Consider the following 26,313-nt stretch of genomic DNA (forward strand, 5'->3'; position numbering starts at 1 on the left):
CAAAGGAAGAAAGGAGCACAGATGGTGCTGGAAGAGGCGGGAAGCAAACCTGTCGGGCCCGCCAGGCCCCTCTGTTCCCACTGCCTGCCCGTCACCTTTCAGTCGTCGTGACAAGTGTGGCCTTGGGCTCACTGTCAGGCCTTCTTGGTGTGTCTGCCCCATGAAACCACCCACAGTGACAGGTTCTTGTTTTCTCAAGTCACCTACACTATGGCCTCTTACTGACTGATGTCTGACGATCTTCTGAGGAACATTAAAAAAAATGTTTTTTTAAAAAATATATTTTTATTGATTTCAGAGAGGAAGGGAGAGGAAGAGAGAGAGAGAGAAACATCAATGATGAGAGAGAATTATTGATCGGCTGCCTCCTGCACGCCCCCTACTGGGGATCAAGCCCGCAACCCGGGCCTGTGCCCTTGACTGGAATTGAACCCGGGACCCTTCAGTCCTCAGGCTGACACTCTATCCACTGAGCCAAACCAGCCAGGGCCTTTTGAGGAATTTCTGGAGAATTTTGCAGAAGGCTCAGGGGACAGGAGAAACCTGGAGACCAGCGCTTCTGTTTGCTACCAGCTCTCTGCTGCCGGAGGGGAGCACATTGGTGCATGTCTGTCCCTCACCCTGGGATGAGGGGTGAGGTCTTCCCCTCCTTCATAGTCTTCAGCCTCAAAAGAACTTGGAAGGGTCCCTGGCAGGACCACCCAGAGTGTGTGGGGGGGTGGGGCTGGCCTGGCACTCACGTGGTGATCTTAAGGACGTCCTTCATGCTGGTCAACGGGTCTGAGTTGTCAGGGCAGCGCAGGAGGCAGGGTGCAAAGATGATGGCCAGTGCACTGGGCGACATGCGGTTCACGTCCTCGAGCAGGGCCACCCTGCGCAGCGAGCGGCAGTTAGGGAGGGGTGGCCGGGGGATCCCCCCAGACCCTCAACATGGACCCACGTCCTGGTGCAGAACCAGCAGAGAACACTCGCCGGGAGTGGGCAGTGGGGCCTCCTGCAGGGACCCCCCATCCCACAGAGAGTGGCAGCGGGCACTTGCTTGACCAGGTGGAAGATGAGCCGCTCCAAGGAGTTGTGATTGGCTTCCGGCAGGTGCTCCAGGACGGCATAGATGGCGGCCAGTTGCTCCTGCTTCTCTGGCAGCTCTAGGAAGACCAAGGTATCAGCTCCCCACAGGCCCCACCTCCACACACCATGGGGACAGGAGAGCCTCCACCGTGTGGGGCAAGAATGCAGGGCCACAGACGGTCTGGGTCCCACCCCAGGCCTTGGTTTCTTAGCTGTGACTGGGTGGTCCTGCCTCCCTGGCTGGCCACAGGGTGCTCATGCCTACGACCCCGGTATCAGCCCCCTGCCTGCCCTTCCACCATCGTAGGACTCACCCACAGCTCGGAGGAAGTCGCCATACTGGGCGAAGGTCATGAGGGGTTCGGGCAGCTCCCTCAGCCACTGCTTGAGCACCCCAGTGATGGCGTGGATGGGGAAGTTATCCAGCTTGACTGTCGAGGGGTCTGAGGGAAGGGTGGGCAGGGCCGGTGAGCACAGTGCAGGCAGGAGCCCTGCCTGTGCGCAGGTCCCACCTGCCGTAGCACCCACCTGTCTGCAGCGCTTGCCGGAGCTCCCGCGTGCGGTTGGCGGCGCCTGACTTGCGGTAGAGGCCCTCGGTGTACAGGCCGTGCATCTCCACGTGTTCCAGAAGCTTCTCCAGTACGATGGGCACCGAAGCCTTGTCGCTGGTTAAGCTGTCCACGCACACGCCGAAGTGGCCCGGCTCGGTCCCTGGCTCGCTCTGCAATCCCGGGGTCGGGGGGGGGCGGGGGACCCTGGGTGAGCTGTCCTCCTGGCTGCCCTCAGCCTCCTCTGTGGCTCCACCCCTCTGTCCCTCATCCCCCACTGCAGGCTGCAGAGGTCAGATCAAGGGCCACAGGGCAGGGTCTCCCTATGAGGAGCACCCATGGTCCTCTCAGAGCCGTCAGCCCCAGCTCTTGCCTCCGCCCAGTGCTCAGGACCCCGCCTTCCTCGGGGGCACAGTGAGGGGGATCCCCTCCACCACCCAGGGAAGGGAAGAGCAGGGCCAGGTCTGAGATGCCACACAAGCCTGGCCCCTGCCTTGGGGGCTGAGGCAGAACCGGATGTGCTTGGTTGGGGGCACCTGGGCCTGAACCTAGTGTTGTTTTGCACAGCTCCCGGCCGCGATGGGCTCACCTTCCTCCCACATGGATAGGAGCAGTAGGTCTGAATCTTGTGCATGCACTTCTTGTGGCAGGTCATCTTGCACACTAGGAGGTCATGGTGGGGCAGGGCGGGGGAGGGTGGTCACAGGCGGAGCATTAGGGACCCCAGGTTCCCGTGGCTGCCCGTCCCAATGGCCAAGGGGACAGGGACCCGCCAAGTGAATTCTAAACTTGCACCACAGAAATCTCTGCCCTGATTCCCAGGCCGGGGGGCTGTGTTGGCAGGTGTTCGTAGCTGGTGGTCCTCAGAGCCAGCCTGACCAGTGAGACAGGAGCAAGGGCTTAGGGGCCTACACCTCAGTCCTGCCAGGGGTAGCCCCTAGGATTTGGCCTGTGATAGTGGTATGAGTGATGTTGCTTTTGTTTCTCCCAACCACACCAAATGCCAGACTAGGGGAATGGCATGCATGGAAAGAAGAAATCAGCTACAATAAACAGTAGGTGGCACCGGGGTGCATCCTCATCTCAGCACAGTGACAGCTGCTGAGGTACTGATGGCAGGTATGGGAGGGAGAACTGCTCACACATGGCCCAGAGGGAGAGGAGGAGACCCTGTGTGGAAAAGAAAGCCAGGCCTGGATGGTCCCAGGAAAATGCAAGTGCTCGGTTGCTCCTGTCCACCTGACTGAGGGTCTGCTGGTGGGGACTGCCTGGCTTCCCTGGAACAGGTGGGAGGGGCTAGCAGCTCAGGTGTGTGCACACAGGCCCGGAGGTGGGACATGGTGACCTGCTCTGGCGGGGGGTTGAGTGGGTGAGATGTGGCTGGGGGGAAGGCCCTGGTGCTCAGCAAGGGGTTGGGAACATGATGGCAGGGTTGGGGGCACTGTGAGGGGTGAGAGGGTACTGAGGGGTCAGGAGGTACAGGGGTAGTCTGGAGATTTGGTGGAGGGTCAGGGGTTACCACGGGTTATAATGGGTAATCAGGGGTTTGGTGGAGGGTTGGGGGCATGGTGGAGGGGTCAGGGGTACAGTGGGGAGGGGGGGGAGAGCCGGAGTTCTGGGACACTCACCGCTGCAGATCAGGGCCTTGTCCATGAGCCAGATGTAGGAGAGGCACTGCTCGCACGACTGCGGGATGCTCACCTGGTAGCTGGCGAACACGTGCCCGTTGTGCTGCTGGACCTGGGGACCGAGGAGGGTGCTGAGCAGCATCTCAGGGCCAGGGGCGACTCATTCATTCACAGCTGGTTTCTTTAGGGCCGGGCGGGAGAACACACGCTCACCTGCGCGCGCGCGCGCACACACACACACACACACACACACACACACACGAGTGTGCACACTCATACTTACAGCTCGTTCCTGCTTCCGCTTCTTCTTCTGAGCTTTGCTTTGCTGTGAGGGAGCACAAGGCAGGTCTGTGTGGGCCCCTGGGGTAACCCTTTCCCCAGCTGCCCCCCCACACCATGCTGGGACCCTGATTATACTCAGAGTGGCTCCACCAACCTTGGGCAGCTCGAAATCATTCTTGCTATGCCCACGGGTGAACTCGTCCAGCAGGGACTGGAAGAGGTTGAGGACCAGGTTGGGGTCCTTCTCGCCGCGCTCGGCCGCCAGGTTGCTCACAACAATCTGGTAGTTCTCCATCAGGTCCTTATAGCCGACGTGGATCTTCCCGTTCTGCAAGGATGGAAGGTGTGACTCCCCTGGACAGACTGATGGGGGTGGGGGTGGGGGCAAGGTGCGTCCTGGGGAAGGCTGGGTGATTGCCAGGGCCCCCCTGGGGCTGGGGTCACACATACAGGGACTGAGTACATGGTCTTGAGGTTGCTCCTGAACTTCTCTGTGGCCTCGATGAACAAGCTCTCGATGGGTGTCTTCTGGGAACGCAGGTCATTTATCTGTGGAGGGGGAGGAAAGGAGAGACCCACTGACCCTGTGCCTCCTCAGGTTGGGCATCTGAGTGGTCACCACTCTGCCCCATCCCAAACCCTTCCCTGGTTCCCCTGGGCTCACAGGATAAAATCAGGGCTCTCTGGCCAACTCTGGTCTCTCCGGTCCATTTAGCCCAGGTTCAAACTGTTGACATTTGGGGCTGGATCACCCACTGGGGATTGTGGAGCGGGGAGGGGGCAGGGGCGGAGAAAAGCAGGACTCCTGGTCTCTACACACCAAATGCCAGTAGCACTCTCAACTGTGAGGACTAAAGACATGTGCAGACGTTGCAAAGTCCCCTGGAGGCAGAACTGCCACACAAGCACTTAACCCTGGACCAGGGCTGCTCAATAGCCTGATTATTTCCTGATGCAGCCACCCTCTGCAGGGTCCCCGCCAGCCTGCTGTGCCTCTGAGAAGCTCCCAATCCTGTCCTGTCTGCTGTGGGCTTTTCCACAGCCGGAGCCGTGAGCACCACGAGGCCATGGCTCAGTAACCTCAGCAGCACAAGTAAGCGTCCAATCAGTATCAGCTGCGCGACCCAATGCATTTTGTAAAAGCTTATTCTAAACAAAATGAGTTCATGGCCACGGCTGGGCCACCGCTGGGCCATGGCTGAGTCACAGTGAGGATGATGGACTGAGACAGTCCAGTGGGATATAGGTGTGTCTTGTGCAGGTTATTCCGGATCTTGGTGTTTCTGTGTCCTTGTGTGTGTGAGCAAGAGGGGCAACTGCCCCCAAAGGTCACTGCAATACAACAGATGAAGCATCTAAGTGCCTTCTAACTGCAGGTTTCAAACATCCTGGGCAGGAACCACAGGATAAAACGCACCTGCTGGGCGTGTGCAGATGAGACACTGCCTGAGCGTGTGCACGTGAGACAATTCCAGCAAAGGTTGCAACCCCTTGCCATGGCCCCTGGGACAGGTTCATCCCTGAACCAGATGCTTTTTAAAAATATATATATTTTTTTGCCGAAACTGGTTTGGCTCAGTGGATAGAGCGTCGGCCTGCGGACTGAAGGGTCCCAGGTTCGATTCCGGTCAAGGGCATGTACCTGGGTTGCGGGCATATCCCCAGTGGGAGGTGTGCAGGAGGCAGCTGATCGATGTTTCTCTCTCATCGATGTTTCTCTCTCATCGATGTTTCTGACTCTCTGTCTCTCTCCCTTCCTCTCTGTAAAAAATCAATAAAATATATTTAAAAATATATATATATATTTTTTATTGATTTCAGAGAGGAAGGGAGAGGAAGAGAGAGACAGAAGTATCAATGATGAGAGAGGATCATGGATCGGCTGCCTCCTGCACGCCCCACACTGGGGATCCAGTCTGTAACTCAGATATGTCCCCTGACCAGGAATTGAACCCTGGACCCTTCAGTCTACAGGCCGACGCTCTACCCACTGAGCCAAACGGGCCAGGGCTCAGATGCTTTGGATTGTAACACAGTTCTGCACGTTGTGTCCAGCCCCTAATAAGACCTCACAGACATTTTGCAGAGAAATTTAAATAAAGTTGGCCCTCCATAGCCATGGCTTCCACATCTGTAGATTTAACCAATTCAGAAAACAAAAACAAAACACAACACCCTGGAAAGTTCAAAAAGCAAAACTTGAATCTGCCACGTGCTGAATCCATGTGAGTGCGGTGACGTGTCGGCACACCCTGCTGTAGCCCACATATAAGTATAAGGGACTTGAACATCCACGGATTTTGCTATCCACAGGGGCCCTGGAGCCAATCCCCTCAGATGCTGAGGACACCTGTTCCTGGGCTGACCAAGGTGAATATAAGTTACAAGTGGCCTTGTCTGAGCCCAGGCCAGGTTTTACAGGAAACGTCACTTCCTGTGCTAGAACGGCGCCCCTGAGCACTTTGCTGGGTGGTGACAGCCTAGGTGGCCCCGACCTGAGCCCGCGCACATACCCCACCCTGTGCCTGTCTTGTGTCCCCCGAACCCGCGCTGGCCGACCTTGTTGAGCAGGAACTCATCCAGGTACTTGAGCTCGTTGGCATTGGTGATCTGGCGGAACACCGACTCCCGCCACTTCTCTGACACCGTGATTCTGCCAATCTTGAGGTTTCGGTTTTTCTTCCCTTTGCCTCCTGTCTCCTTGGTGTGCTTCTCGCCTGTGGTGTGGCGGTGCTGGTGGCCCGATGGGGCTGTTGGGGAGAAGCAGTGGCTGGTGAGGGTGGGCTCTGGGGGGGGCGGTGGTCAGCCTCTCGGGCCTGGTCACAAAGGGAGCCAGGACCCCTATTGCTGTAAACGGATCCACAGCCAGAAAGTGCCTCCACGGGAAGAACCAGCCCCGAGGGTGTGCCCAAGGCCTCACTGGGGATGGGTGTCCCCAGGGCCCCGGGCTCTGCCGTCCATCCCTGAGGCTTCGGGTGACTGACCTTCGAGATTCTTCTTCATGGTGACGGCTTCCAGCACGATGTGCCCGGGGACTGAGCCCTCTGCCTCCTCCGTGCCCTCCAGGCTGTACTTTTTATCCTTGTTCTTATGCAGGAAAAGTCTCTTAAACGTGGACCTGAAGGAGAAAGTCAGGGTTTCTGTTTAAGCCGCAGGAAACAAAAAAAAGATATAAAGCCAAGGAAAGGGCCAGATTACTATAAAGACAAATACCCCTTCTCTGTTATCCATGGAATCGGGTGCTACTAAATATGAGGTCGCCCTAGCTGGTTTGGCTCAGTGGATAGAGTCTCGGCCTGCGGACTGAAGGGTCCGAGGTTCGATTCCGGTCAAGGGCACATGCCTGGGTTGCGGGCTTGATCCCCAGTAGGGGGCATCATTGATGTTTCTCTCTCTCTCTCCTTTCCTCTCTGAAATCAATAAAAATATATTTAAAAAATTTAAAAAAATAAAAATAAGGTCAATTTTCGTGAACTGACGGTGGAGTCAGGTGAAAAAGCAAGATGCCAATCAGATGCTGACCCCATATTCATACAAAAAAATAAATAAAACCACCCCGTCTTCCTCATGTTTTTACGGTACAAGGTTAGAGGGAAAATATGACAAAAAATAAACACAAAGTCGTGCGCTGTGGCTACTGTGCATGTGGGGGGTGAAAAGCTGTGTCTAAGTGCTGACGCTCAGAGGCTATGAGCATGATCTTATTTGGGGAAGGGTCTTTGCAGATGTGAACACGTGTAACAGACTGTCTCTGTGTGTCTCCCCAAATTCATACACTGAAACTGATGCCACCCGCCTGACTGTGTGCTGGTCTCCAGGATGGCACTTCAGAGATCGTGATGGGCTGGGTTTGTGAAAGGATCAACATGCCTTTGGCTAGAGACTTACTACATCCATCCTTGGAAGAGGAAAGAAAAAACTTTAAAAAATTGCTAGTTTAAATCCAAATTCTTACTTTATGTATGTAAAATGTCCAGGTTGCTGCAAGATCACCACAATTAATCCTCACCCGAGGATATTTTTTCCATTTTTAGAGAGTGGAAGGGAGTGGTGGAGGGGAAAAGAGAGAGAGAGAGAGAGAGAGAGAGAGAGAGAGAGAGAGAGAGAGAGAAGTTAGAGAGACATATCGATTGGTTGCCTCTCGTATGCGCCCTGACCAGGGCCAGGGATCGAACCTGCAACCCAAGTATGTGTCTTTGGCCAGGAATCGAACCTGTGACCCCTTGGTGCCCGGGCCAATAGTCTAAACACTGACCCCAAAGAAAAATAAAATAAAAACAAACAAAAACACAAAAGTACAAAAAATAAATAAATAAAATAAGATAAACACTGACCCACACCGGCCAGGGCAAGGTCCCCCTCTCCAGCCAAGCTCAGACAGTGGCTCTTTGTGTAGGTTGTTAACAGGGTTGTGCCGCTGACAGGAGGAAAGGCTAGACTCACAGCAGGTGGGTGATCATTTAGAAGAACACAACACTAATGATCCACACAATTTCCTGAATTTTTGTTACATCACAGAAAACCTTATCAGTTCAGTAATTCTAGTTAATCTACCAAGATAATGTAACTACATTTAATTTTGTGAGTATACAGCAGTGATCTCCTATTTTGGTGTCAGTTTTTCAATAAAGTTTTGATTATTGGCAAAAAATCCAGTCATATGCTGAAGCCTAATCCCCAGTGTGATGTTATTAGAAGGTGGGGCCTTTGGGAGGTGAGTGGATTGTTAAGGGTGGAGCCCTCAGGAATGGGATTATGCCTGCCCTTTAAGCTGCTCATTCTGTGGTATTTTGTTATAGCAACTGGAATGGACTAACACACTAAGTGAAAGATATCAAGATGAGGTCATCTGGGTTACCCAGGTGGGGATAAGTATCCTTATGAGAGAAAGAGAGGTGACAGAGGAGAAGGTCATGTGACAACAGAGGCAGAGATTGAACGAATGCATCCACAGCCAAGGGCACCTGGAGTCCCTAGAGCCGGAAGAGGCACAGAGCATGCTCCCTTAGCACCTCGGCAGGAAGCGTGCCCACGGCACCTGGATTTTGGACTGGTGGCCTCCAGGACAGTGAGGGAAAAATTCCCATTGTCTGAAGCCACTCTACTGGTGGTTCTTTGCTTTGGTGGCGGGGTGTCTGCAGTGGGGACTCTGCCTCCCACTCCAGCCTGTTCTTCACCTTCCCTCTCCACAGCCCACCTTCTCTGCTCTGGGATGGGACCATCTGTAGCTCTTGGGCAGGAGCTTCTGGGGACGGAGTCTTGGCCTAGATTTTCTATCCGAGGCTCCAGGAGGTGTTGGAGGTAGGGACGGGGCAGCTGGTTCTGATTCCATAAAAAGCCCAATGGAACCCATCTGTGACCCTGAGGAGGTGACCCAGATTGGCTCTAGGCATCAGTGAATTGTTTCATCCTGATGCTGCCAGGACCTGGGCTCCACGAGGGCCTCTTGTTATAGAACTGCCACCGAGCAAGCACCTGCCTGATGCCGTTTTGTAACTGTCACTGGTGTAGGAGACCAGAGCACTCCAAAACTGGAGGCCCGAGTCACCCCCAAACCCCACACTCACTTAGAGTCCGCCTGGGAGCCTGGGGACAGCCCTGAGTCTGTGCTGGTAGATGCATCGCCCGACTTCTTCTTCTGGACGGCCGCCTTCTTCGTGCTGGGCTCGCCATCCACGCTTTCCGACAGAGGCTGGGAGAGAATGGGGCCAGGTAAGCAAAGGCGGCGCCTTGCTGGAGGAAAGCAAGGGGTCCCAGCCTCACTGTGTGCTCTGCCCACTGACTCCCCTTCTTGCTCTCTCTCTTTTTAATGGATTTTTTGAGAGAGAGAGGAAGGGAGAGGGATAGAGAGAGAAACATCAAGGGTGAGAGAGAATCACTGATTGGCTGTCTCCTGCATGCCCCCTATGGGGGGTTGAGCCTGCAACACGGGCATGTGCCCCAATCGGGAATTGAACCACCAACCTCTTGGTTCATGGGTCAGCGCTCAACCAGGTGAGCCCCCTTCTCTCTCCAGCTGCCCTTTGGGGCTGAGGTGAGCCCGGACCCTGAGGGGAGAGAGCTGCAGCCTGAAGCTTTACCTGAGTCTTGGCCTGGGCCGGGAGGAGCTTGGAGACATCACTGGTGGATAATGAGATGCGCCTCTCCCTGCGAGATCACAGAAATGTGGCTTTTATAGACAAGAAAGAGTTTGGATGTATTTTTCGTGGTTGTAACTGGAGGGTAATTCTATTGGCATCTGGTGGGTAGAGACAGGGGATGCTGCTCTGTACCCCGCAGTGCCCGGGATGGCCTCACCGGAGAGCGAGCTGGCCCAGGTGCGGCCCTAACAGAAGCCCGCCTCCACTTCACTCCTTTCCTCCCGCCCAGTGGGCCTCTGGGACAAGGGTCTGGTCCTGGAGTCACTGATATTTAGGTATAGGGTCAGGCAGGGCATGCTGAGAGCGGGGTGCTCCTCTCACAGCTCCTGAGCAAGTGCAGTGACCCCCATTCACTGATGAGGAAACTGAGGCCCAGGTGGGGTGGGGAGTGGGGCCCCTGACTGGAGGGGCCTCGTCCCTGGAGGCCAGGCACTTTCTGAGTGAACACAGCTTATTTCCATGGGAAACCCAGGGTTCTGGGTTCTGTCAGGCAGCCTCAGGCAGGTGCCTCATCCTTGCCAGACCCCTCTCCCTCCTTCCTCAGGGCCTCACACACCTGGTGTCAACTCTTGGACATGGAGCTGCTCATGTATTTTGGGGACACCTGCACCCCATAGTGCACAGGGTGGCCCCACCCAGAGAACAAGTGGGCCCCAGATACTGTCGTGTCAGCTGGTCCTGCTGCCAGACCTTTGGCGGCGAGTCCCCTGCCCTGCCTGCCCACTGTGATAGGACAAAGGAGGGTGCGGGGCTTACTCTGCGGCTGTGAGGGAGGTCCCCGTGACCCGGTGCCGCTCGCTAAGGTCCAGGGACTGGCTCAGCACAGCGCTGGGGCCAGTAGCCATCAAGTTCTTGCCTCGCCACAGCTCCACGGCACTGGCCAGCCGCTCGGAGACTGGTTCACGGTACCGCTGAATCTGGGTGGAGCTTCCGGGGCTCAAAGGCCTGTCCTGAGCCCTGGGGCCACTACTCGGCTTGCTCTTGTCCTGGGGCTTCTCGGGGGTGGTGATGGGGGCCGGTGCGCTGACCCCGCTGTCCAGAGCCAGGCTGGTGGGCCGTTCCACGCAGTCCTGAGGTGCCTGCGGGGTTTCCCCGGGCACATGGCAGGCTGGCAAGGCTGGAGGAGGCGCCCCGGGCTGCTTTTCAGGAGCAGGGCTCTCGGCCTCCGGCCCTGTGTCTGCGAGGGCTTCATCCTCCCTGCTCTCCTTTCTGTCCTGGGGGAGGCGCTCCTCCTGCTCGGGGGAGGCCGTTTCGGAAGGTTCCCCAAGGGCGCACTCATCCTTACAAGACTGCATGTGCTTGTTCTGGAGTTCCACGTGCTCCAGGCCTCTCTGCCGCCGGGACTCGCGCTTCTCCCGGCTGCTGGGCACTTTCTCGTGACTTTCCGGGGGCGTTTTCTGGGATAAGGGAACCTTCTCTGGGCTGGGGCTCTCCTCAGGGTGGACGCTCTCCGCAGGGGGCCTGTGGCTCAGCCACACCTCGGGCTCCAGCGGCAAATGCTCGCCGTCCTCCGGTGGTTCTTGGCTGGGCCTACCCTCGGCAGTTTCTTCCCTTGAGGCTTGCTGGGCTTCCCTCTCCTCTTCCGCCTTCTGCTTCTCTGCGACCATCTGGCGGAAGCTGATGCGAGGAGAGTAAAGGGGGTGGGTTCAGGAACTACCATACTCGCAGCCCCCAGAATCCACCCGGTTTGTCGGGGGCCTCCGAGCCCCCCTTTGGTGGGACCCCCATGCTGCTTGCATGCTGGCCAGCCAGGCACAGCCTCTGGCCCTTAGAGAGGCTTCCAGAAAGGCGGAACCTCCTCAGCTAGAATAGGGGGATTGGGGAGTGGCCCTGTCCTCATGGCCGTCCCTGCCCCAGGTTTGCCTGGCTAGCTCAGGGGTACCTTCATTGTGGGGGAGGCCTGCTAAGAAACCCCTGAATTCCTTTGGAGCCCCGGCCTGGTGGACACCCAAGCTGCATGTGTGCGGTGTGGTAGGAGGGGAGCCCAGGGTGGCCTGAACCCCCGGATTCCAGGTGCTCCAGATGGGCCTGGGTGAGCAGGTGCAGATGTCCCTGGTGGTGACCAAATGCAGCGGATGGTGACTTGGGGCTTTGCCGTCAGCACCACCCACCAGCCCTAGAATGTCTCTCTGGGACTTGTGTCCAGATGGCTGGATCCCACCAGTCCCTCCCCACCCTCCCCGCATTCAGAATGATATTCTGACAGCTCTACCTGTATTTCAGGCAGCTTTAGGGTGAGTGAACTTTCTGGCTTCTGGAACATTCTGTGGGGAGGGCCCTGTTCTGCTCACCTCTTGCGCTGCAGGTGCCCCCGGCAGAGGCTCTGCAGGCGGATGATGCTCTGTCTCTGGCGCCGGTAAGCTGCCCGATGCCGGTAGCCCCTCCACGTGGCCTGGAGGTATATGGCTGCCTGTGTCCGCTCCAGAGCCCGTCGGACGCGGTAGGACCGCCAGCAGGCCTGAGAGCAGGGCAGGTGTTCAGGGGCCAGGTGTGAGCCAGCCTGGCCAGCCCCACACCTGGGCCCTTCGGCCTCTGCGATACCTGGATGGTAATGGCCGCCCGCCTCATCTGTAGGAAGTGCCGGCGTTCCAGCACCATCCGGAACCAGCTCTGCAGGAGCAGGATCTTCCGTACGACCTCCCGGTGCAGTGTTTCCTGCAGGGCCTGCCGCTCTGTCTCCTTCAGGAAAACCTGGGTAGGGGGTGGGGGTGGGGATAGGAGCGGTCAGAACCTGAGTCTAGGAGGTTTGCACAGCCACCTCGAGAGTGAGTGCTGACTGACCTGACCAAGGGGAGTGTTTTTTGAAATGTACGGAGATGCAATTCCTGTAACATGAAATTCAGTGCATTTAGAACATTCACGGTGCTGTGCACCACCGCCTCTATCAGGTCCAGAACATGTCTTCACTCCAAAAGGAGGCCCTGTCCCAGTGAGCAGTCACTCCCCATTCCTCCTGCCACAGGCCCTGGCATCTGCTAATCTGCTTTCTGTCTTTCTGGATTTGCTTCTTCTAGCTATTTCGTCTAAACAGAATCACAAGCTATGTGGCCTTTTGTGTCTGGCTTCTCTCACTCAGTATGAGGTTTCCGAGGAGTCAGGGCTGAGGAATATTCCGCTGTTCGGATGAACACTGTGTTCACACATCCACCAGTTCATGGATATTTGGGATGTTTCTACCTTTTGGCGACTGTGACTAATGCTGCTATGAAATGTACAAGTACTTGTCTGAATGCCTGCTTTCAGTCCTTCTGGGTCACTATCTAGAATTGGAATTGCTGGGTCACATGTGTTGGGGAGCCATGAGGGATTTTGCACAACAGGGAGGTGAGCTTGGCACTTGTTGGACAAGAAGCAAGTAACATACATCCAGAGGTGGAGACGGTTTCTGGAGGGAAGACGGGTGAAGGGAACCTGCCAGATGCTACAGTGGTTGCTGCCTGGCCCTTGAACAGCCCGTGGAATGCTGTGATGGTCTGTGGCCTCCACGTGAGGAGCCTGGAAATGGGCCTGATGCTTGCGCCCAGCCTCATGGTGCTCCCTTGGCTTCCAGGATGCCCGGGCATCAGGCCTCAGCAGAGGCCTCTATTTCCCTGTGTGTGACCCAGGGTCATGGAAGGACCCTGTATGACGGAAGGCGGGGGGGGGGGGGGGGGGGACGGGGACGCTGACCTTGGTCTTTCCGATCTGGTAGCTCCTCTTGTCGACGTTCATCTTCTCCAGCAGGGCAGAGATGACCTCCCTGCAGGGCTGGGCGTTCTTGGGCAGCAGCACCTGGAACTGCTCTATGAAATCCTGGGTGATTTAGGCAGAGAGGGGAGAATCCGAGTGAGCACCACCAGCAGGGATGGTAGTGCCCTCATCGAGCGGTTCCCGAAGCCGAAGATTAGTCTGACGTAAATGGTATGGAAGCTAAAATCGTGGCGTTTCTGAAATCGTCTGAAACCTAAGAAAGCCTGTCGCAGACACAGAGCACTGGGTCTTTCAGTCCGCTGTGCGTGGCCATGGAGGGCCTGCTCGGTGCTGCTACTGTTGGGGGGAGTGCCCAGGAGACGGGCCACCTCAGGGAGGACTCAGTCTACGGCTCAGTAGAGGGCTGGACCGTAACTGGAGGCACATGCTTTTTAGGAAAACAATTGTTACATTTCAAGAGCCAGTCATTAGTAAAACACACTTAGCACTTTCTCCCTTTTCTGTAATTTTGCCTTTCCCATTAATAAGGTTAGAAAAATCATACTTCCATTCTGTGGATAAGAAAAGAGAGGCACGCCATGATGAAGTCATGTCCCCACAGCCTCGCGGGTAAGTCTGAACAGAGACCAGGTATTGCCACTTCTGGCTCTGGAGCCACTGCTCACTGCAGCACCTCACAACTGGTGCCAGCTAGCATAACGAACCTGGGGTTTTCAACCTGGGCCATGCTGACCCATGGGGACACTGGTGATGTCTAGAGACATCTTGAGTTGTCAAACTTGGGGGCAGGGGTGAGTGTGCTACTGGTATCGAGTGGGTGGAGGCCAGGGAGGCTGCCCAGCACCCACGGTGCACAGGATGGCTCTACCATAGAGAACGACTCAGTCCCACGTGTCAGGGGAACCACGACTCAGAAACTGCTCTACAATTTGATCTTCACCAACGCGAGGTTACTAATGACCCCTGTGTTTTGAGAATGCCCAGAGAGCTCTCTCTGAGGCTGCCATTTCCCTGGGCCTCAGTTTCTATATCAGGAAAGTAGGAACCGGGCCCTCCAGCTGCTGGTGGGCAGAATAAGAGTTGGGTATAAAAGCTGGCAGGAGGTGCTCAATAAAGGGCAGGCCACACGGGGCTGCTTGTGCAGATCCCTCCTCCTGGCTCGGTCTCACACCTCCGCATCCTTACGGCTTAGCTGGGGCCCAGACACCTCTTCTGAGGAAAGCTGCCCTCCTACGACGGAGCGATCCGGCGGTGCCGGGTGGAGAAGCCCTGGCGTTAAGTAACCGGATGGGCTTGTGCTCCAGAGCAGCACCTGTCCGGAAGCAGAGGTGGCTGGCCCTCGGCCCTCCGCTGTGTCGTGGGCAGCCACGCCTGTCAGCCTACCTGGAACGTGTACTTGGCGCTGTAGCCTGACCTCCGGATCCGCACGGTCTCCAGCATGCCCGTGTAGCGCAGCTGCTGCAGCACCAGCTCGTCGTCGAAGCACAGCTCTTTCTGAAACGGGATGCAAGCAATCAGGGCAGGTGCCTGTGGCCAGATGTCCAAGCCGGCAGGCGGCGGGGGAAGAGGGACTGTGGGACAAGGTCGTGGGGGATTCCAGATAGGGACATGGTCCTGGCTGGTCTGGAACTGAACCTAGCACAGCAGGCACGGGCACCTGAGGATCCGCCTTTCCTTTTTGGAATAAAGGAGTGCTCGGGGCATTCATTTTTTTCTCGAAAACCTGTTATCTGATTTGTTCTAATCCTGGTGTTGAGGAGACATATGTCACTCCTTACTGCCTAATTCAAGGTAATGTGTTGCAAAGAGCCCTTTTCTAGGGGCCCAAACCAAACCTGGGCTGAACTTGTCCTCTGTGCCAGGTGCGTGGGTAAGTACTGAGGGTTCCACAGAGGAGAGCATAGCCTGGGGGTGGGCAGCCAGACGCATGTGTGAAGGGTGGATGCCGCTGAGGTCCCTGTGGGAGGTGTCATAGGAGAGGGGACCCTGGGCTGAGTGCTGAGGTGGAGGGGGGGAAAGCTGGGTGAAGGCCCAGAGAAGGAGGTGGAGGCTGAGGGGCTGACAAGAGATGTAGGGAGATGCCTGCAGCTACAGGGGCAAGGGGAAGGAGGGAACGATGCTGGCTCAGGGGGCTTCAAGCCCGGAGCTCAGGGGCATGGCCTTCACGCCAATGAGTGTTATTTTAAGTGGATGGAAGGGAGGGAACGGCATTGGGGATGGGGTTGTCATGACTGGGTGGGGGATACTGCTTCTGGCATCTGGTGGGCTCCTGGAGGCCAGGGATGCTGCTTAATACCTTACAACGCACAGGTCAGGCCCCCACCCTCCTCCCCAAGAACCATCTGCTGGCACAACCCTTGCCCAGAGCAGGTGTTGGGGGAGCATTTCCCAGGTTGCCCGAAGCTGAAGTAAGAATCCCTGATGGAAGAAGGAGGGTCATACTCTGTTGCCAGAAGAATGGGGGTGGGGGTGAGGGGAGGAGAAGACCTTCTCTGAGACACCACTGGGAGAACTGAAAGGCAGGAAGGGAGAGGAGGAGAGGAAGCCATGGCACCCGCAGGGAGAAGCCAGGCTCTGGATGTCAGTGGAGCATCCCAGGAGCAGGGGGGAGCCAGGGTAACAGGAAGAGGAGGGGTAAAGGGTACGGGAGAAGAGAGCCACCAGGGTCCCCTGCCCCGGGGTCACCTGTACCAGAGAGGGAGCCTAGATCCCAATGGCCCCCGGCAAGGTCCCAGTGGCCCCTGGGGCAAAGGAAGCTGGCATCGAGGGCCGAGCCTGCCGTCAGAGCCCCACCAAGGCTCTGTCTTTAAAGAAACTTCTGGATGAGTGGCAGGCTCTGTGCTCCTGCTGCACCACCTCAGGCCCTCCCTTCAGGCACACTGTGCACTGGCCGCTTTTGGGATGTATCTGAAGAGCATCGAGACCTGTCCCTCCTCCAGCAAGCCTTCTCCGCGGCCCCTTCCTGTTCCAGATGACTCCTGCTTGTGGTTGCCCTTGTTGACCCCCCCGCCCCCCGCCCCCCAAACCGCCGGTCATGACATGTTTACAGTTCCCAGAACTCAGGTGAACACTTGGCTCCTTGAGGCTTTTCCCGCCCCACCCCCCTTGGCCACCAGACCTGGGCTTTCATCTCCCGCAGACACAGGAGCCCCTCACCTTCTCAGCGTTGGAGCGGATGCAGCGGATAAAGAAGGGCTCCGCCTTGCCCAGCGCCTCCAGGAGCTTGTTAAGGGATGTCTGGGGAAAGAGAAACAAGGGATTTAGCTGAGGTCCCCGGAGGCATGCCTCCCAGTGAGCGGGGATCCAGGTCACCTGCCTGCATTACCACGGGAGTCCGTGCTGACGTGAGACATAGGAGGTCACAGCTGGACATTCTGACCAGAGGCTGCGCCCCTCTGGGGAGCCCCTGAGGGAGTTGTGGGGTCCCTGTGGCCGCCACCTTCCTAGGGTCATCCAGCTCTTTGCTTCAGGTAGAAGTGGAGAGGGGACTAGATAAACTCCTTCTGGGGATTTAAACATGTGTCAGCCTCAGAAGGGACCACGTATGCAGTGATTTTGGTCTTTGGTCTGCTGTTTCCACAAAGGATTTGTGGGAGCTCTTGCATGAGGTAATTGTAAAAAAGCCGGAACAGAAGACTCAGATTGAGAAAAGAGAGAAGGAATAAAAAAACCTAATGGTGAGGGTCAGCAGCCATTGGACTCCCCACAAAAGGTGTCCTGATGTCTGCTGACAGCCAGGGAATAAAAGGAAAACATGAGCTAAGGGCACAGCTCAGTGGTTATATTAACTCACATACTGACTCATGATATTTTTTAACTTTTTCTGTCTTCCCTGGGGTATTTGGTAATATCTGGAGACTTTTTGGTTGTGTGATGACGGGAGGATGCTACTGGCATCTGGTGGGTGGAGGCCAGTGACGCTGCTCAACATTCCATAATGCACAGGATGGCCCTGCCCCCCTGGGAGAATGATCCAGCCCCAGATGTCCAGCACCGCCAGGGGCGGGAACCCTGGGAGAATGAGTCTGTTTTGGCTGAGCCCGGGGAGCCTCGGGCCACCCACCTGGAACTGGGCGCTGATGCTCGGGGGCTTCTTCTTCTTGTGCAGGTGCAGCAGCGACTTGGTGGTGCGGTCGTGCAGGGTCATGCTGATGATGAGCTTCAGGGACTTGGAGTCCAGCAGGTTCTAGGACGGACACACAGGGTCTGGCCTGCCCTCCTGAGGCCCCAATGGGCACCAGGAGGCACTGATTCTGGAGCCAGGACCATGCTCCTGGGGGTGACAGCTTAGTATTGGTTTCACGACTGCTACCGGAAAGTGGGGGCAGGCGGTCCTGGTGGGACTAAATCTGGGCTGTGCCTGTGAATGGCATTGGCGCCAGGAGGGCTGATTACAGCCTCTCTTGCGGCCCAAGTGCCTGGAAGGCCAGGGCCATCACAGCCTCCTGCTATGCAGACTCTCACTGTTGCCCGACGAGCACCGGCACTGTCTCCTCTGCTGACCAGACTAGAGGCTGCTCTTACTCGTCTACCAACTTCATGATCGTCCACATGCTGCATGTGAAGACGGAACACCTGGGTGCCCGTTGCCCACAGCCAGCTGCTGGGGTCTCGGCTGCCTGGACATGTGCAGCAGGTGTTGTGTCTCCTGGAGATGGGGGGTGGCTAAGACCGCTGCTGTGGGTAGGACGAGGGTCTGTTGCCTCCAAGTAGCATAAACTCTGTCGCGGTTCATACTCTGGGCCCCCCTGGACCAGGCTGAACCCGCCTTCTGCTCAGTCCTTGCCCGGCCCCTCAGGCTTCTCCTGGGATTTCCCACCTTTGTACCACTTGTGCAAACTCTACTTCTAAGAAACCCAAGAAACCCAACAGGAGGCATTTTGGGGGGTGGGGGTGAGGGGGGAGAAGGAGATAAGGGAAAGAAGAAGGAAGTCAGAGAGGTTAAAAGCCAGCCCCGCCTCCCCCCAACCCGTCCCCATTTTCTGGAAAATGACATGAGCCAGGTGCTCTAGACAGAAAAAGCAAGGCAGCGTTAGACGGCGCCGCGGGTGTTTACCTTTGGAATGATCTGCTTTTGTTTGGTACCTTTACTTTTCCTGTCAAAAATATTAAAAATGGTTTTGTGAACAGAAGGAACATGGGTCTGGACCTGGGTTAGTTCAGCAAGCCACGCCTGGCGGGTTAGACGGAGCGAGAGCAGAGAGAAGAGTCGAGAAGCACAAGTGCAACGAGGCCACTACCGCTGCCTCCAAGGACCAGGCGGTGCTTCTGCCGGCTCTGCACACTGGCTCCGGGGGAGCCCGAGGGGCAGGCTGGCAACCCACACGGCAGAGCATGCGTCTGCACAGGGCCGGCTACGGGCAGCTGATGGGACTCACAAAGTGATGGGGATCCTCCGAGAGGAGCTTTGAGGGGCCCTGCAAGGCTCGGATGCCTACCAGGTGCCCCAGCTCTATCTGCTACATGTTGGCAAACTTGAAGCAGGCCCGCAGAACCCCTTCTGGACCTCCCGCCCTGCAGAACACTGAAATGGGGCCTGGGAGGAGCGCCATTTGAATCTGTGCTGGCGCAAAGTTAAGAATGAAACCTGATCTTTTGGTGGAGGAAGGAGGGATGGCCCCCACACTGTCGGACACTATGGAAACAAAAGAAACATTTTTTTTAAAAAAATTGCAGCTTAGCTCGTTTTTTACGACCAGCTGAGGAGTGGGGCCTGATCTGCACAATGCATGGCTGTGAGGGCCTGTGTGTGTCAGGTTTCATCTTCATCTCCATGGGGTGGGATGAGGCCTAATAAAAATGTACTTGGCCCTGACCGGTTTGGCTCGGTGGATAGAGCGACGGCCCGCGGACTGAAGGGTCCCAGGTTCGATTCCAGTCAAGGGCATGTACCTTGGTTGCGGGCACATCCCCAGTAGGGAGTGTGCAGGAGGCAGCTGATAGATGTTTCTCTCTCATCGATGTTTCTAACTCTCTATCCCTCTCCCTTCCTCTCTGTAAAAAAAATCAATAAAATATATTTAAAAAATATATTTGGAAATTGGCTGCCTTGTGGGCACTAGCCAGCCCCAACTGTCTCCCTGGCGCTGTGGGCATGAAAATCATCACCCCCGCTTTGCAGACGAAGGCTGAATGCTTGGAGCACTCAGGCCAGGCGTGAGCAGGAGGGGGTCCAGGCCTAATTTATGTGGCTTCTGGGTCCTTCCTACCACATCGCACTCCTGTCCACAGAATCACATGCCCGGCTTCTGACAGCTTTTTGTGAGCTCAGTGGCAAGGGGGAGGACGCAGGCCGTGTCCTGCGTGTCTGAGGGAAGAGATGTAGACTGTGGGAGGCGCGTTCTTGTGAAGCCGTGCAGGACACGGGGGAGCTGGTGGGGATTCGGCCACGGCAGACACGAGGGTGAGCATACTACGAGGGCCACTGGGCTGAGCAACTGCTGGTGTGAGAATGGAACCGCAGACAGTGCAGCGTTTGCAGCAGCTGATGCAGCGTTATGGGTCCGGGGAGCAGGGGGGGCAGTCGTTGCACTTGTGGGGGTGGCACCCGCAACCTTGGGGGGGGACTCACAGGATGAAGGTGCGGGGTTTCTGGAGCCGACTGAGGGACTGGAGAAGCCTACGGGGGTCCTCACCCTGCCAGGGCAATCCTTTGATGGTCTTGATGATTTGGTCATGCAAATCGCTGAGAGCGAAGGGGTAGAGGGGCAGTGACAGAAAGGAAACCAAGTTAGAGCAGTGGGTCCCCCACCTTGGGGTCCCTGGCATGGTCGGGGCTGTCCCCAGGCCACTGGAGCCGAAACATGCAGCTGGAGGGCCTGCTCACTGCTGCCTCTCCCTCTAACACCAAAAAGGCGGCAGGGGTTCAGCCAGGAGCGGCCCCCACCCCAAAGAGGCTCCCCTTCCTCTGAGGGAGTTGAGGCCACTTCCAGCTCAATGGTTTCGCCTATAATTGAAAAAGGCCTCACACTGAAGAGCCTTCTGGAATCTGCAAAAGGCATCAAGGGACTAGAAGGGGGCTTCTCGGAGAAAAGCGGATTAGTTTCTCTCGATGTTCCTGTGGCCACATGTCAGCCTCCTTGTTGCCTTCAAAAGAGGCCTTAGGAAGAATAAACTGAAATTCACACAGGGGTTCTCAAACAGAGTGGTACTGTCCCCTGTCCTCCCTCTAGGGGACATTTGGTGGCCACAAGGCAGGGTAAGTAGGGGGAGGCCAGGGACGCTGCTCAACGTGCACACGCCGGCCACCACCACAGTGAGCGGCACGGAGCAGAGGGCGGGAAACCCTGGCTGCAGATCTTTACCCCAAAGAGTTCAATCTTATCAGCTTCGTTTTGTTCAATGACTGTGGGTTCAGGTTCAGATCTGAGAGTATGTTCTAGGCCCAAACTCTGGCACCGGCGTGTGACAATGAGAACTTAGAGGGGAAATCTAGCGCTCTGAAAGGAGGTATTTGTGAAGGACGTCTAGGTGACAAACGTCTTTGATAGAACTTCGGAAGTGAGGAAGCACCGACTACAGAATGAAGACGGGAGGTTCCGGTTTTTGATTGTTTTGTTTTTGTTTTAAATTCCTTATTCCAGTTATTTCAAATGCATGTTTAAGCTCTGGGCAGTTGGCCTGGGAAGACCCCGACCGGCAGCCCCTCGTGTGTTCCATGCACCATGCCCAGCTGGACAGCCTCACTTACCTCTGTTCCCTCACCCTCCAGGGAGGCACGGAGGGCAAAGACAACAGAGCGGTCACGTTCACTTCCACACCCCGAGCAGTCAGTGCAGCGGCCGGGGCTCTGGACAAGGCCTGTGACTTCCGTCTGTACCCCCCTAACTTGATTAAATATGGTGAGAGTGCCTGGTCAGAGTGCCCTGTGGCTCACCAATCCCCTCTCCCCTGGCCCTGGACGCTGCACTGAGAGCCTAGGGACCAGCTCCTCTGTTGTGCCTCCCTGGTCTTGGGTTCGAAGGCCCTCGCTCTACTTACTTCTTGCTTTCATAGAAAGCAAAGATGTCCTCAAAAGCGTTAATATCGAACTCCTCAGAGCCGTCAATTGAGAAATCTAGCATTGAGCAGCTGAAAGGGAGAGTCTGTATGAACTGAAGCACTCCAGGGGCGGGACCCACAGCCCGGGGGCCAGGCCCTGGGGAGACTGACACTGCAGAGACTGCCAGTCAGGGGCCACCGGTCAGTCTTTGCAGGAAAACAAACAGACAAATCAACCAACCAACCAACCAAAAAATACCTTATAAGCAAAGGGGGGAGGGTAATGTGATTTTATCTTATTCTCTTTTGGATGAAAAAGCCGATTTAAAAATGCACCTTTATAAAAGCAGGGAAACGACACACTATGCTTCCAGACAAATGACAGCAGTCACTCAGTTGCTAGTTCTACCTTCACACACACACTTTTATGTATCTCTTAAAAATTATTACAAAGGGCACAAAAATAACATTTTGATGTTTGAAAATGTAGTGACTCGTGCTTTGGGGATTGATGTTCAGGGACTTGGTTGCCCCAGAGCTGGGGCACGTGCTGCCCACTGCTGGCATACCCCGCCTCCTTGTCCGGCTACACAGCTCCCTCCTTTGGCTTTGTCACTGCCTCAGTCATATATCCGGTGTGGCCTTTTTCACCCCACCTTCCTGGGAGCACATGCCTGATCACTCTTCCGCTTGGTACAAACGGGAATGTGAAGGGCCCTGGGTCATTCCTAAGTGACCACAAAATAGCCCACCTCATCTCATGTGCAGAAAAGAGGTACCGGCGTTTCTGACTGTGAATGAGGTATTGTAGCGTCTGCTTTCAGGACAGCCTGGCCGGGCTGAGGGAGGAAGTGCTTTTAAACCAAGCCTGTGGATCTGAGGGAGCAGTGGCTCCCTGACCCCTCCCACCACCTGCCACAACCCAACCATGGGAAGGACTCTTTGTAAACTGAGCCATCTCACATCTAAAGCAGATGGCCCGGGTGCAGAAAAGTGGCGGCCAGGTGCTGTTTGCTTCTGGGTCTCTTTGGTTCAAGCAGTTGCCGGGTAAGGGCAACCCCAACCTGGGTTTAGGGTGTGGGGTTTCTGTCTTAAAAACGCTGCTGTCTACCAGCTTCGGTTTGGACAGATCAAGGTCATGCTCACCGGTACAGCTTTTCCGAGGGGGTGATGGCTCCTCTCTGCAGCTCCCCCAGGTGACTTCGGGCGCCAGGGCTGCACAGATTTGCTGGGGACACAGATAAGATGGAGTCGGGGATGTGGGGTTGCCTGGAGCTCGAAGGCCTTTGTCTTTGCTAGGAGGCTGAAGTCCTGACCTGAACTCATCTTAATAAAATAGCCTGATACTAGAATGTGGGCAGAGTAGGGAACTGTGAAGTGTCTGATCTCCAAACAGCAACCATTTATTCCTATTTCTCATAAAGGCCTTAAGCTTTTGGTCCCTTTAATCAACGCCCTTCGTAAAACGGAGTCCCAAGGTTGGTGTCTAGAGCCCAGTGGCCCTAAGGGAGCCACTGAACAATGCCGGGCCCCAGGTTGTCACAGAAAAGCAGGGATGTGCCTTCCTGCCTTGTGAAGGTGATGATGTTAAGTTATACACCTGGCAGAGTTTCTGTCTGGGATGACGAAGAGCTCTGGAACCAGGCGGTGGTTGCACAACACTGTGAATGCGCTAACTGCCTCTGAAAGGTGCACCTCAAAAAGGACTCCAAGGGTCCCCCTCTTGAAGGTGACATGGGACCCTCCTCTCACCGGCAGCCTTCTCGGCCCGCTCGGCCCGCAGGCGTCCGGCCTCCCGGAGCACGGCCATGGCGCGGATGGCGGCCCGGAGCATGGCCCAGCGGAACACGGCCACCGGGTCCATGCCGATGAGCTCCCGCACGTAGGAGCTGTCACTGCCCCGCAGAAGTGCCACGATGTCTGGCCGCATGTAGTCCATGTTCTTCTCCCGGAAGTCCTGGTGGGAAAGAGGCAGGCAGTCACTCACTGGTGCTAGAACAGGGAGGGCTGGTGAGGGTGGGGGACCCATTGTAAGAGAGCGTGGTTTTTGCCTGTGGAGCGGAGATTCAGGGGTCGGGTCTGAGCACCCTGGTGCCTGGCCCAGAGTGACCGAGCGGAAGGGAAAGGGCCAAGCAAGCACCAGAGAGAAGGGGCCTCCAGGTCACCCACGTGTTCCCTTTCCCACCTCCGGGCCCGACTCATACCTTAATCTGATATTTCACCTTCCCTGCGAAGTGCTGAATGATGAATGCTGGCTCCATGATGGGGGTGCCGAGGAAGTACCTGTTGTCTTCGTGCTGCTGTTTGAACTTGGCCAGCAGAGTCTGGCTCGTGGCGTGGGGGAAGCTGGGAAGATGGGAAATTGTGAGCTGTAACAACGGTGGCTGATCACCTGCTCTGCATGGCAGGTTGCAGGTCCTTTGACACGGAGGTGGGTGGGCAGACAGGTGCTTGGGTTGCCCTGAGTGTTGAGGTTTAGGGCCAGGAACCGGCTGCTGCTATGAAGGGGCCGAGGGCGAAAGGACGCACTCAGGGCTGTGGCGTGAGCTCAGAGCAGGGCAGAGCTGTGAGACTGGGATTTGGACCTACCACGGGCAGCTCCTAGGAGTGATCCCAGGACAGAGTGACTCTGGCCCCGGGTCCTCTGTGCCTGGATGCTGTGTCTTGGAGGGGGTCTTGCCTGGGCTCCCGTTAGAGGGAGGAGAGTGGGAGCAGAATAAGGAACCCACTGTACCTGGCCGTATGTGCCTCCCAGGAAGGATATGCCACAGCCAGCTTTGGAATGCCCTGCGTGTGCGCCCCCAGCCTTGCTGCAAACACAGCAGTAAAACATACCTTTGAATCCCCAATGTCTACTACTTAAGAGGAAGAGCCTATAGCTATGAAGCACATCATTTCTAGGTATGGACAGTGAGGGACCCGTTCGTGTAGTCGTCTGGATAAATAATACTTTTGTTGTTGTTAATCATTACCCAAGGATATTTCCTCCCCCATTGATTTTTAGAGAGAGTGGAAGGGATGGAGAGAGACACAGAGAGAGAAACATTGATGTGACAGAGGCACATTGATTGGCTGCCTTCTGTACGTGTCCTGACTGGGGCCAGGGATCCAGCCTGCAACCGAGGTACATGCCCTTGACTGGAATTGAACCTGGGACCCTTTAGTCCACAGGCTGATGCTCTAACCACTGAGAAAACCAGCTAGGGCTGGATAAATAATACTTTAATGCACTGTTTTAGAAAATCCATATCAATATAAAAATGAAATCCTTAATAAACCAAAATGGGCAGATTTTAAACAAAGACAGATCTGACCCTGGTGGGCCTGGTCTTGCCTCCCACGCTTCCCCCACACGCAGGTCTGGGACCATGTAGCTAGCCCTTCCTAGCACCCTGCCCTTTCTCTTATCTGAAGGTTCGCTCTCTGAGTTCCAGTGTGAATGAACCTGTCTGTCCCCATCCTGGATGGAGACCTGGTGTGAGGCAGGAGGTGAGCCTAATTTTTCCAGCCCCACAGAGGCCTCAGCAACACACAAGGGCCCAAAAAAGAGGTGTGATATAAAGTCGTGTCCTGATACCTGGGAGCTATGAATGTGACCTTGTTTGGAATTAGGGTCTTTGTACATGCAGTCAAGTTAAAATGAGGCCATGAGGGTGGGCTGGGCACTAATTCAAATGACTGTGGTCTTTGTAAGAAGAGGAGATGAGACACTGACAGGCAGGAGATGGTGATGTGACCACAGTGGTGGAGGTGGGGGTGATGCAGCCAAACACCAAGGGTATCTGGGGCTGCTAGACGCTGGAAAGAGGCAGGAAATGTTTGCCCCTAGAGCAGTGGTTCTCAACCTTCCTAATGCTGCGACCCTTTAATACAGTTCCTCATGTTGTGGTGACCCAACCATAAAATTATTTTCGTTGCTACTTCATAACTGTAATGTTGCTACTGTTATGAATCGTCATGTAAATATCTGATATGCAGGATGTATTTAGGCGACCCCTGTGAAAGGGTCGTTCAACCCCCAAAGGGGTTGCGACCCACAGGTTGAGAACCGCTGCCCTAGAGCCTTTGGAGGGAGAGCGGCCCTATCAACATCTTGATTTCAGCCCTTTGACACTGATTTTGGACTTCTGGCCTCTAGAACCATGAAAGAATACATTGCTGTTGTTTTAAGCCCCCCCTTTCTGTGGTCATTTATTACAGCAGCTGCAGGAAACTAATTCAGTCAGTGAATTTTAGTGACTGTGACTTCAGTGACTGCAGCTGGGTGACCAAGCACGAGGCACCTCATAAATATCCCTTCCAGCCGCCAGTGCATCTGAGACAAGGGGCCAGGCCCTGTGGAGAGTAGGCGTCGGGGCCCCGATTCCACATGCTGCCCTTTGCAAGGATGCACCAAGCCCGTTCCCACTTTCCACCATCCTGTCCCAAGGACTCGTGGGCGGGTGGGTTTCAGTGATTGCATGTGTTAATATTTCCATGGTGAACGGGGCATGCGTTTCGCAAATGTGAGGTCAAGATTTATGGCCAAATGAGTTTGAGAAACTCAGAAGCTCTTGGGCTGTTCGGCTTTGGGGTAAGGCTCTGGGGGCTACGGAACTGGACTGAGTGGCCGGGTTTGAGGACACACCGGGACGTGGACACTCACTTGCTCTCTTCATCCAGCAGATAGAAGAGGCCGGTGGGCTTCTTGCTGATCAGGTGGATGCAGCCGACGTTGTCCGTGTAGTCAATGTTGTGCCACGAGATCCCTTCGCTCTGGTACTCCTCCTGCAGGGTTTGGGAGGGGCATCCGGTAAGTTCATTATTTCACGGCCAATTTTCACATATAAACATGTTATACAAGGGTGGGCACGTGTACATGTAAACATGTTATACAAGGGTGGACAATGGTAGGTTTACAGCTGTGAGTGCACTGTCCCATTGAGTTAATAAAGCTATTGTAATCATCATAGCCTGCATGTGTTTTTCCACGAGCAA

The 26,313-nt window shown here is 55.7% G+C and overlaps 1 protein-coding gene across 1 annotated transcript in view; it reads right to left on the reverse strand.

The window, feature by feature from the left end:
- Window positions 1-26,313, reverse strand: part of MYO9B (myosin IXB) — an 86,690-nt gene that overhangs the window by 3,933 nt on the left and 56,444 nt on the right. Inside the window, exons 11-37 of the mRNA XM_081092079.1 lie at window positions 25,982-26,103; window positions 23,541-23,682; window positions 23,089-23,293; window positions 22,483-22,564; window positions 21,337-21,426; window positions 19,928-20,041; window positions 18,413-18,452; window positions 17,420-17,542; window positions 16,513-16,593; window positions 14,740-14,850; window positions 13,336-13,458; window positions 12,208-12,357; window positions 11,958-12,124; window positions 10,423-11,283; window positions 9,607-9,673; window positions 9,094-9,218; window positions 6,511-6,644; window positions 6,086-6,276; window positions 3,977-4,075; window positions 3,681-3,854; window positions 3,528-3,569; window positions 3,245-3,356; window positions 2,206-2,279; window positions 1,597-1,789; window positions 1,383-1,511; window positions 1,040-1,145; window positions 741-872 (exon numbers count right to left, since the gene is read on the reverse strand). Coding sequence (XP_080948205.1) covers window positions 741-872; window positions 1,040-1,145; window positions 1,383-1,511; window positions 1,597-1,789; window positions 2,206-2,279; window positions 3,245-3,356; window positions 3,528-3,569; window positions 3,681-3,854; window positions 3,977-4,075; window positions 6,086-6,276; window positions 6,511-6,644; window positions 9,094-9,218; window positions 9,607-9,673; window positions 10,423-11,283; window positions 11,958-12,124; window positions 12,208-12,357; window positions 13,336-13,458; window positions 14,740-14,850; window positions 16,513-16,593; window positions 17,420-17,542; window positions 18,413-18,452; window positions 19,928-20,041; window positions 21,337-21,426; window positions 22,483-22,564; window positions 23,089-23,293; window positions 23,541-23,682; window positions 25,982-26,103 — 3,989 coding nt within the window. The remainder of the gene's footprint in view (window positions 1-740; window positions 873-1,039; window positions 1,146-1,382; window positions 1,512-1,596; window positions 1,790-2,205; window positions 2,280-3,244; window positions 3,357-3,527; window positions 3,570-3,680; window positions 3,855-3,976; window positions 4,076-6,085; window positions 6,277-6,510; window positions 6,645-9,093; window positions 9,219-9,606; window positions 9,674-10,422; window positions 11,284-11,957; window positions 12,125-12,207; window positions 12,358-13,335; window positions 13,459-14,739; window positions 14,851-16,512; window positions 16,594-17,419; window positions 17,543-18,412; window positions 18,453-19,927; window positions 20,042-21,336; window positions 21,427-22,482; window positions 22,565-23,088; window positions 23,294-23,540; window positions 23,683-25,981; window positions 26,104-26,313) is intronic.

This window comes from Myotis nattereri, assembly GCF_964212035.1.
Source record: "Myotis nattereri genome assembly, chromosome: 5".
Lineage (NCBI taxonomy): Eukaryota > Metazoa > Chordata > Mammalia > Chiroptera > Vespertilionidae > Myotis > Myotis nattereri.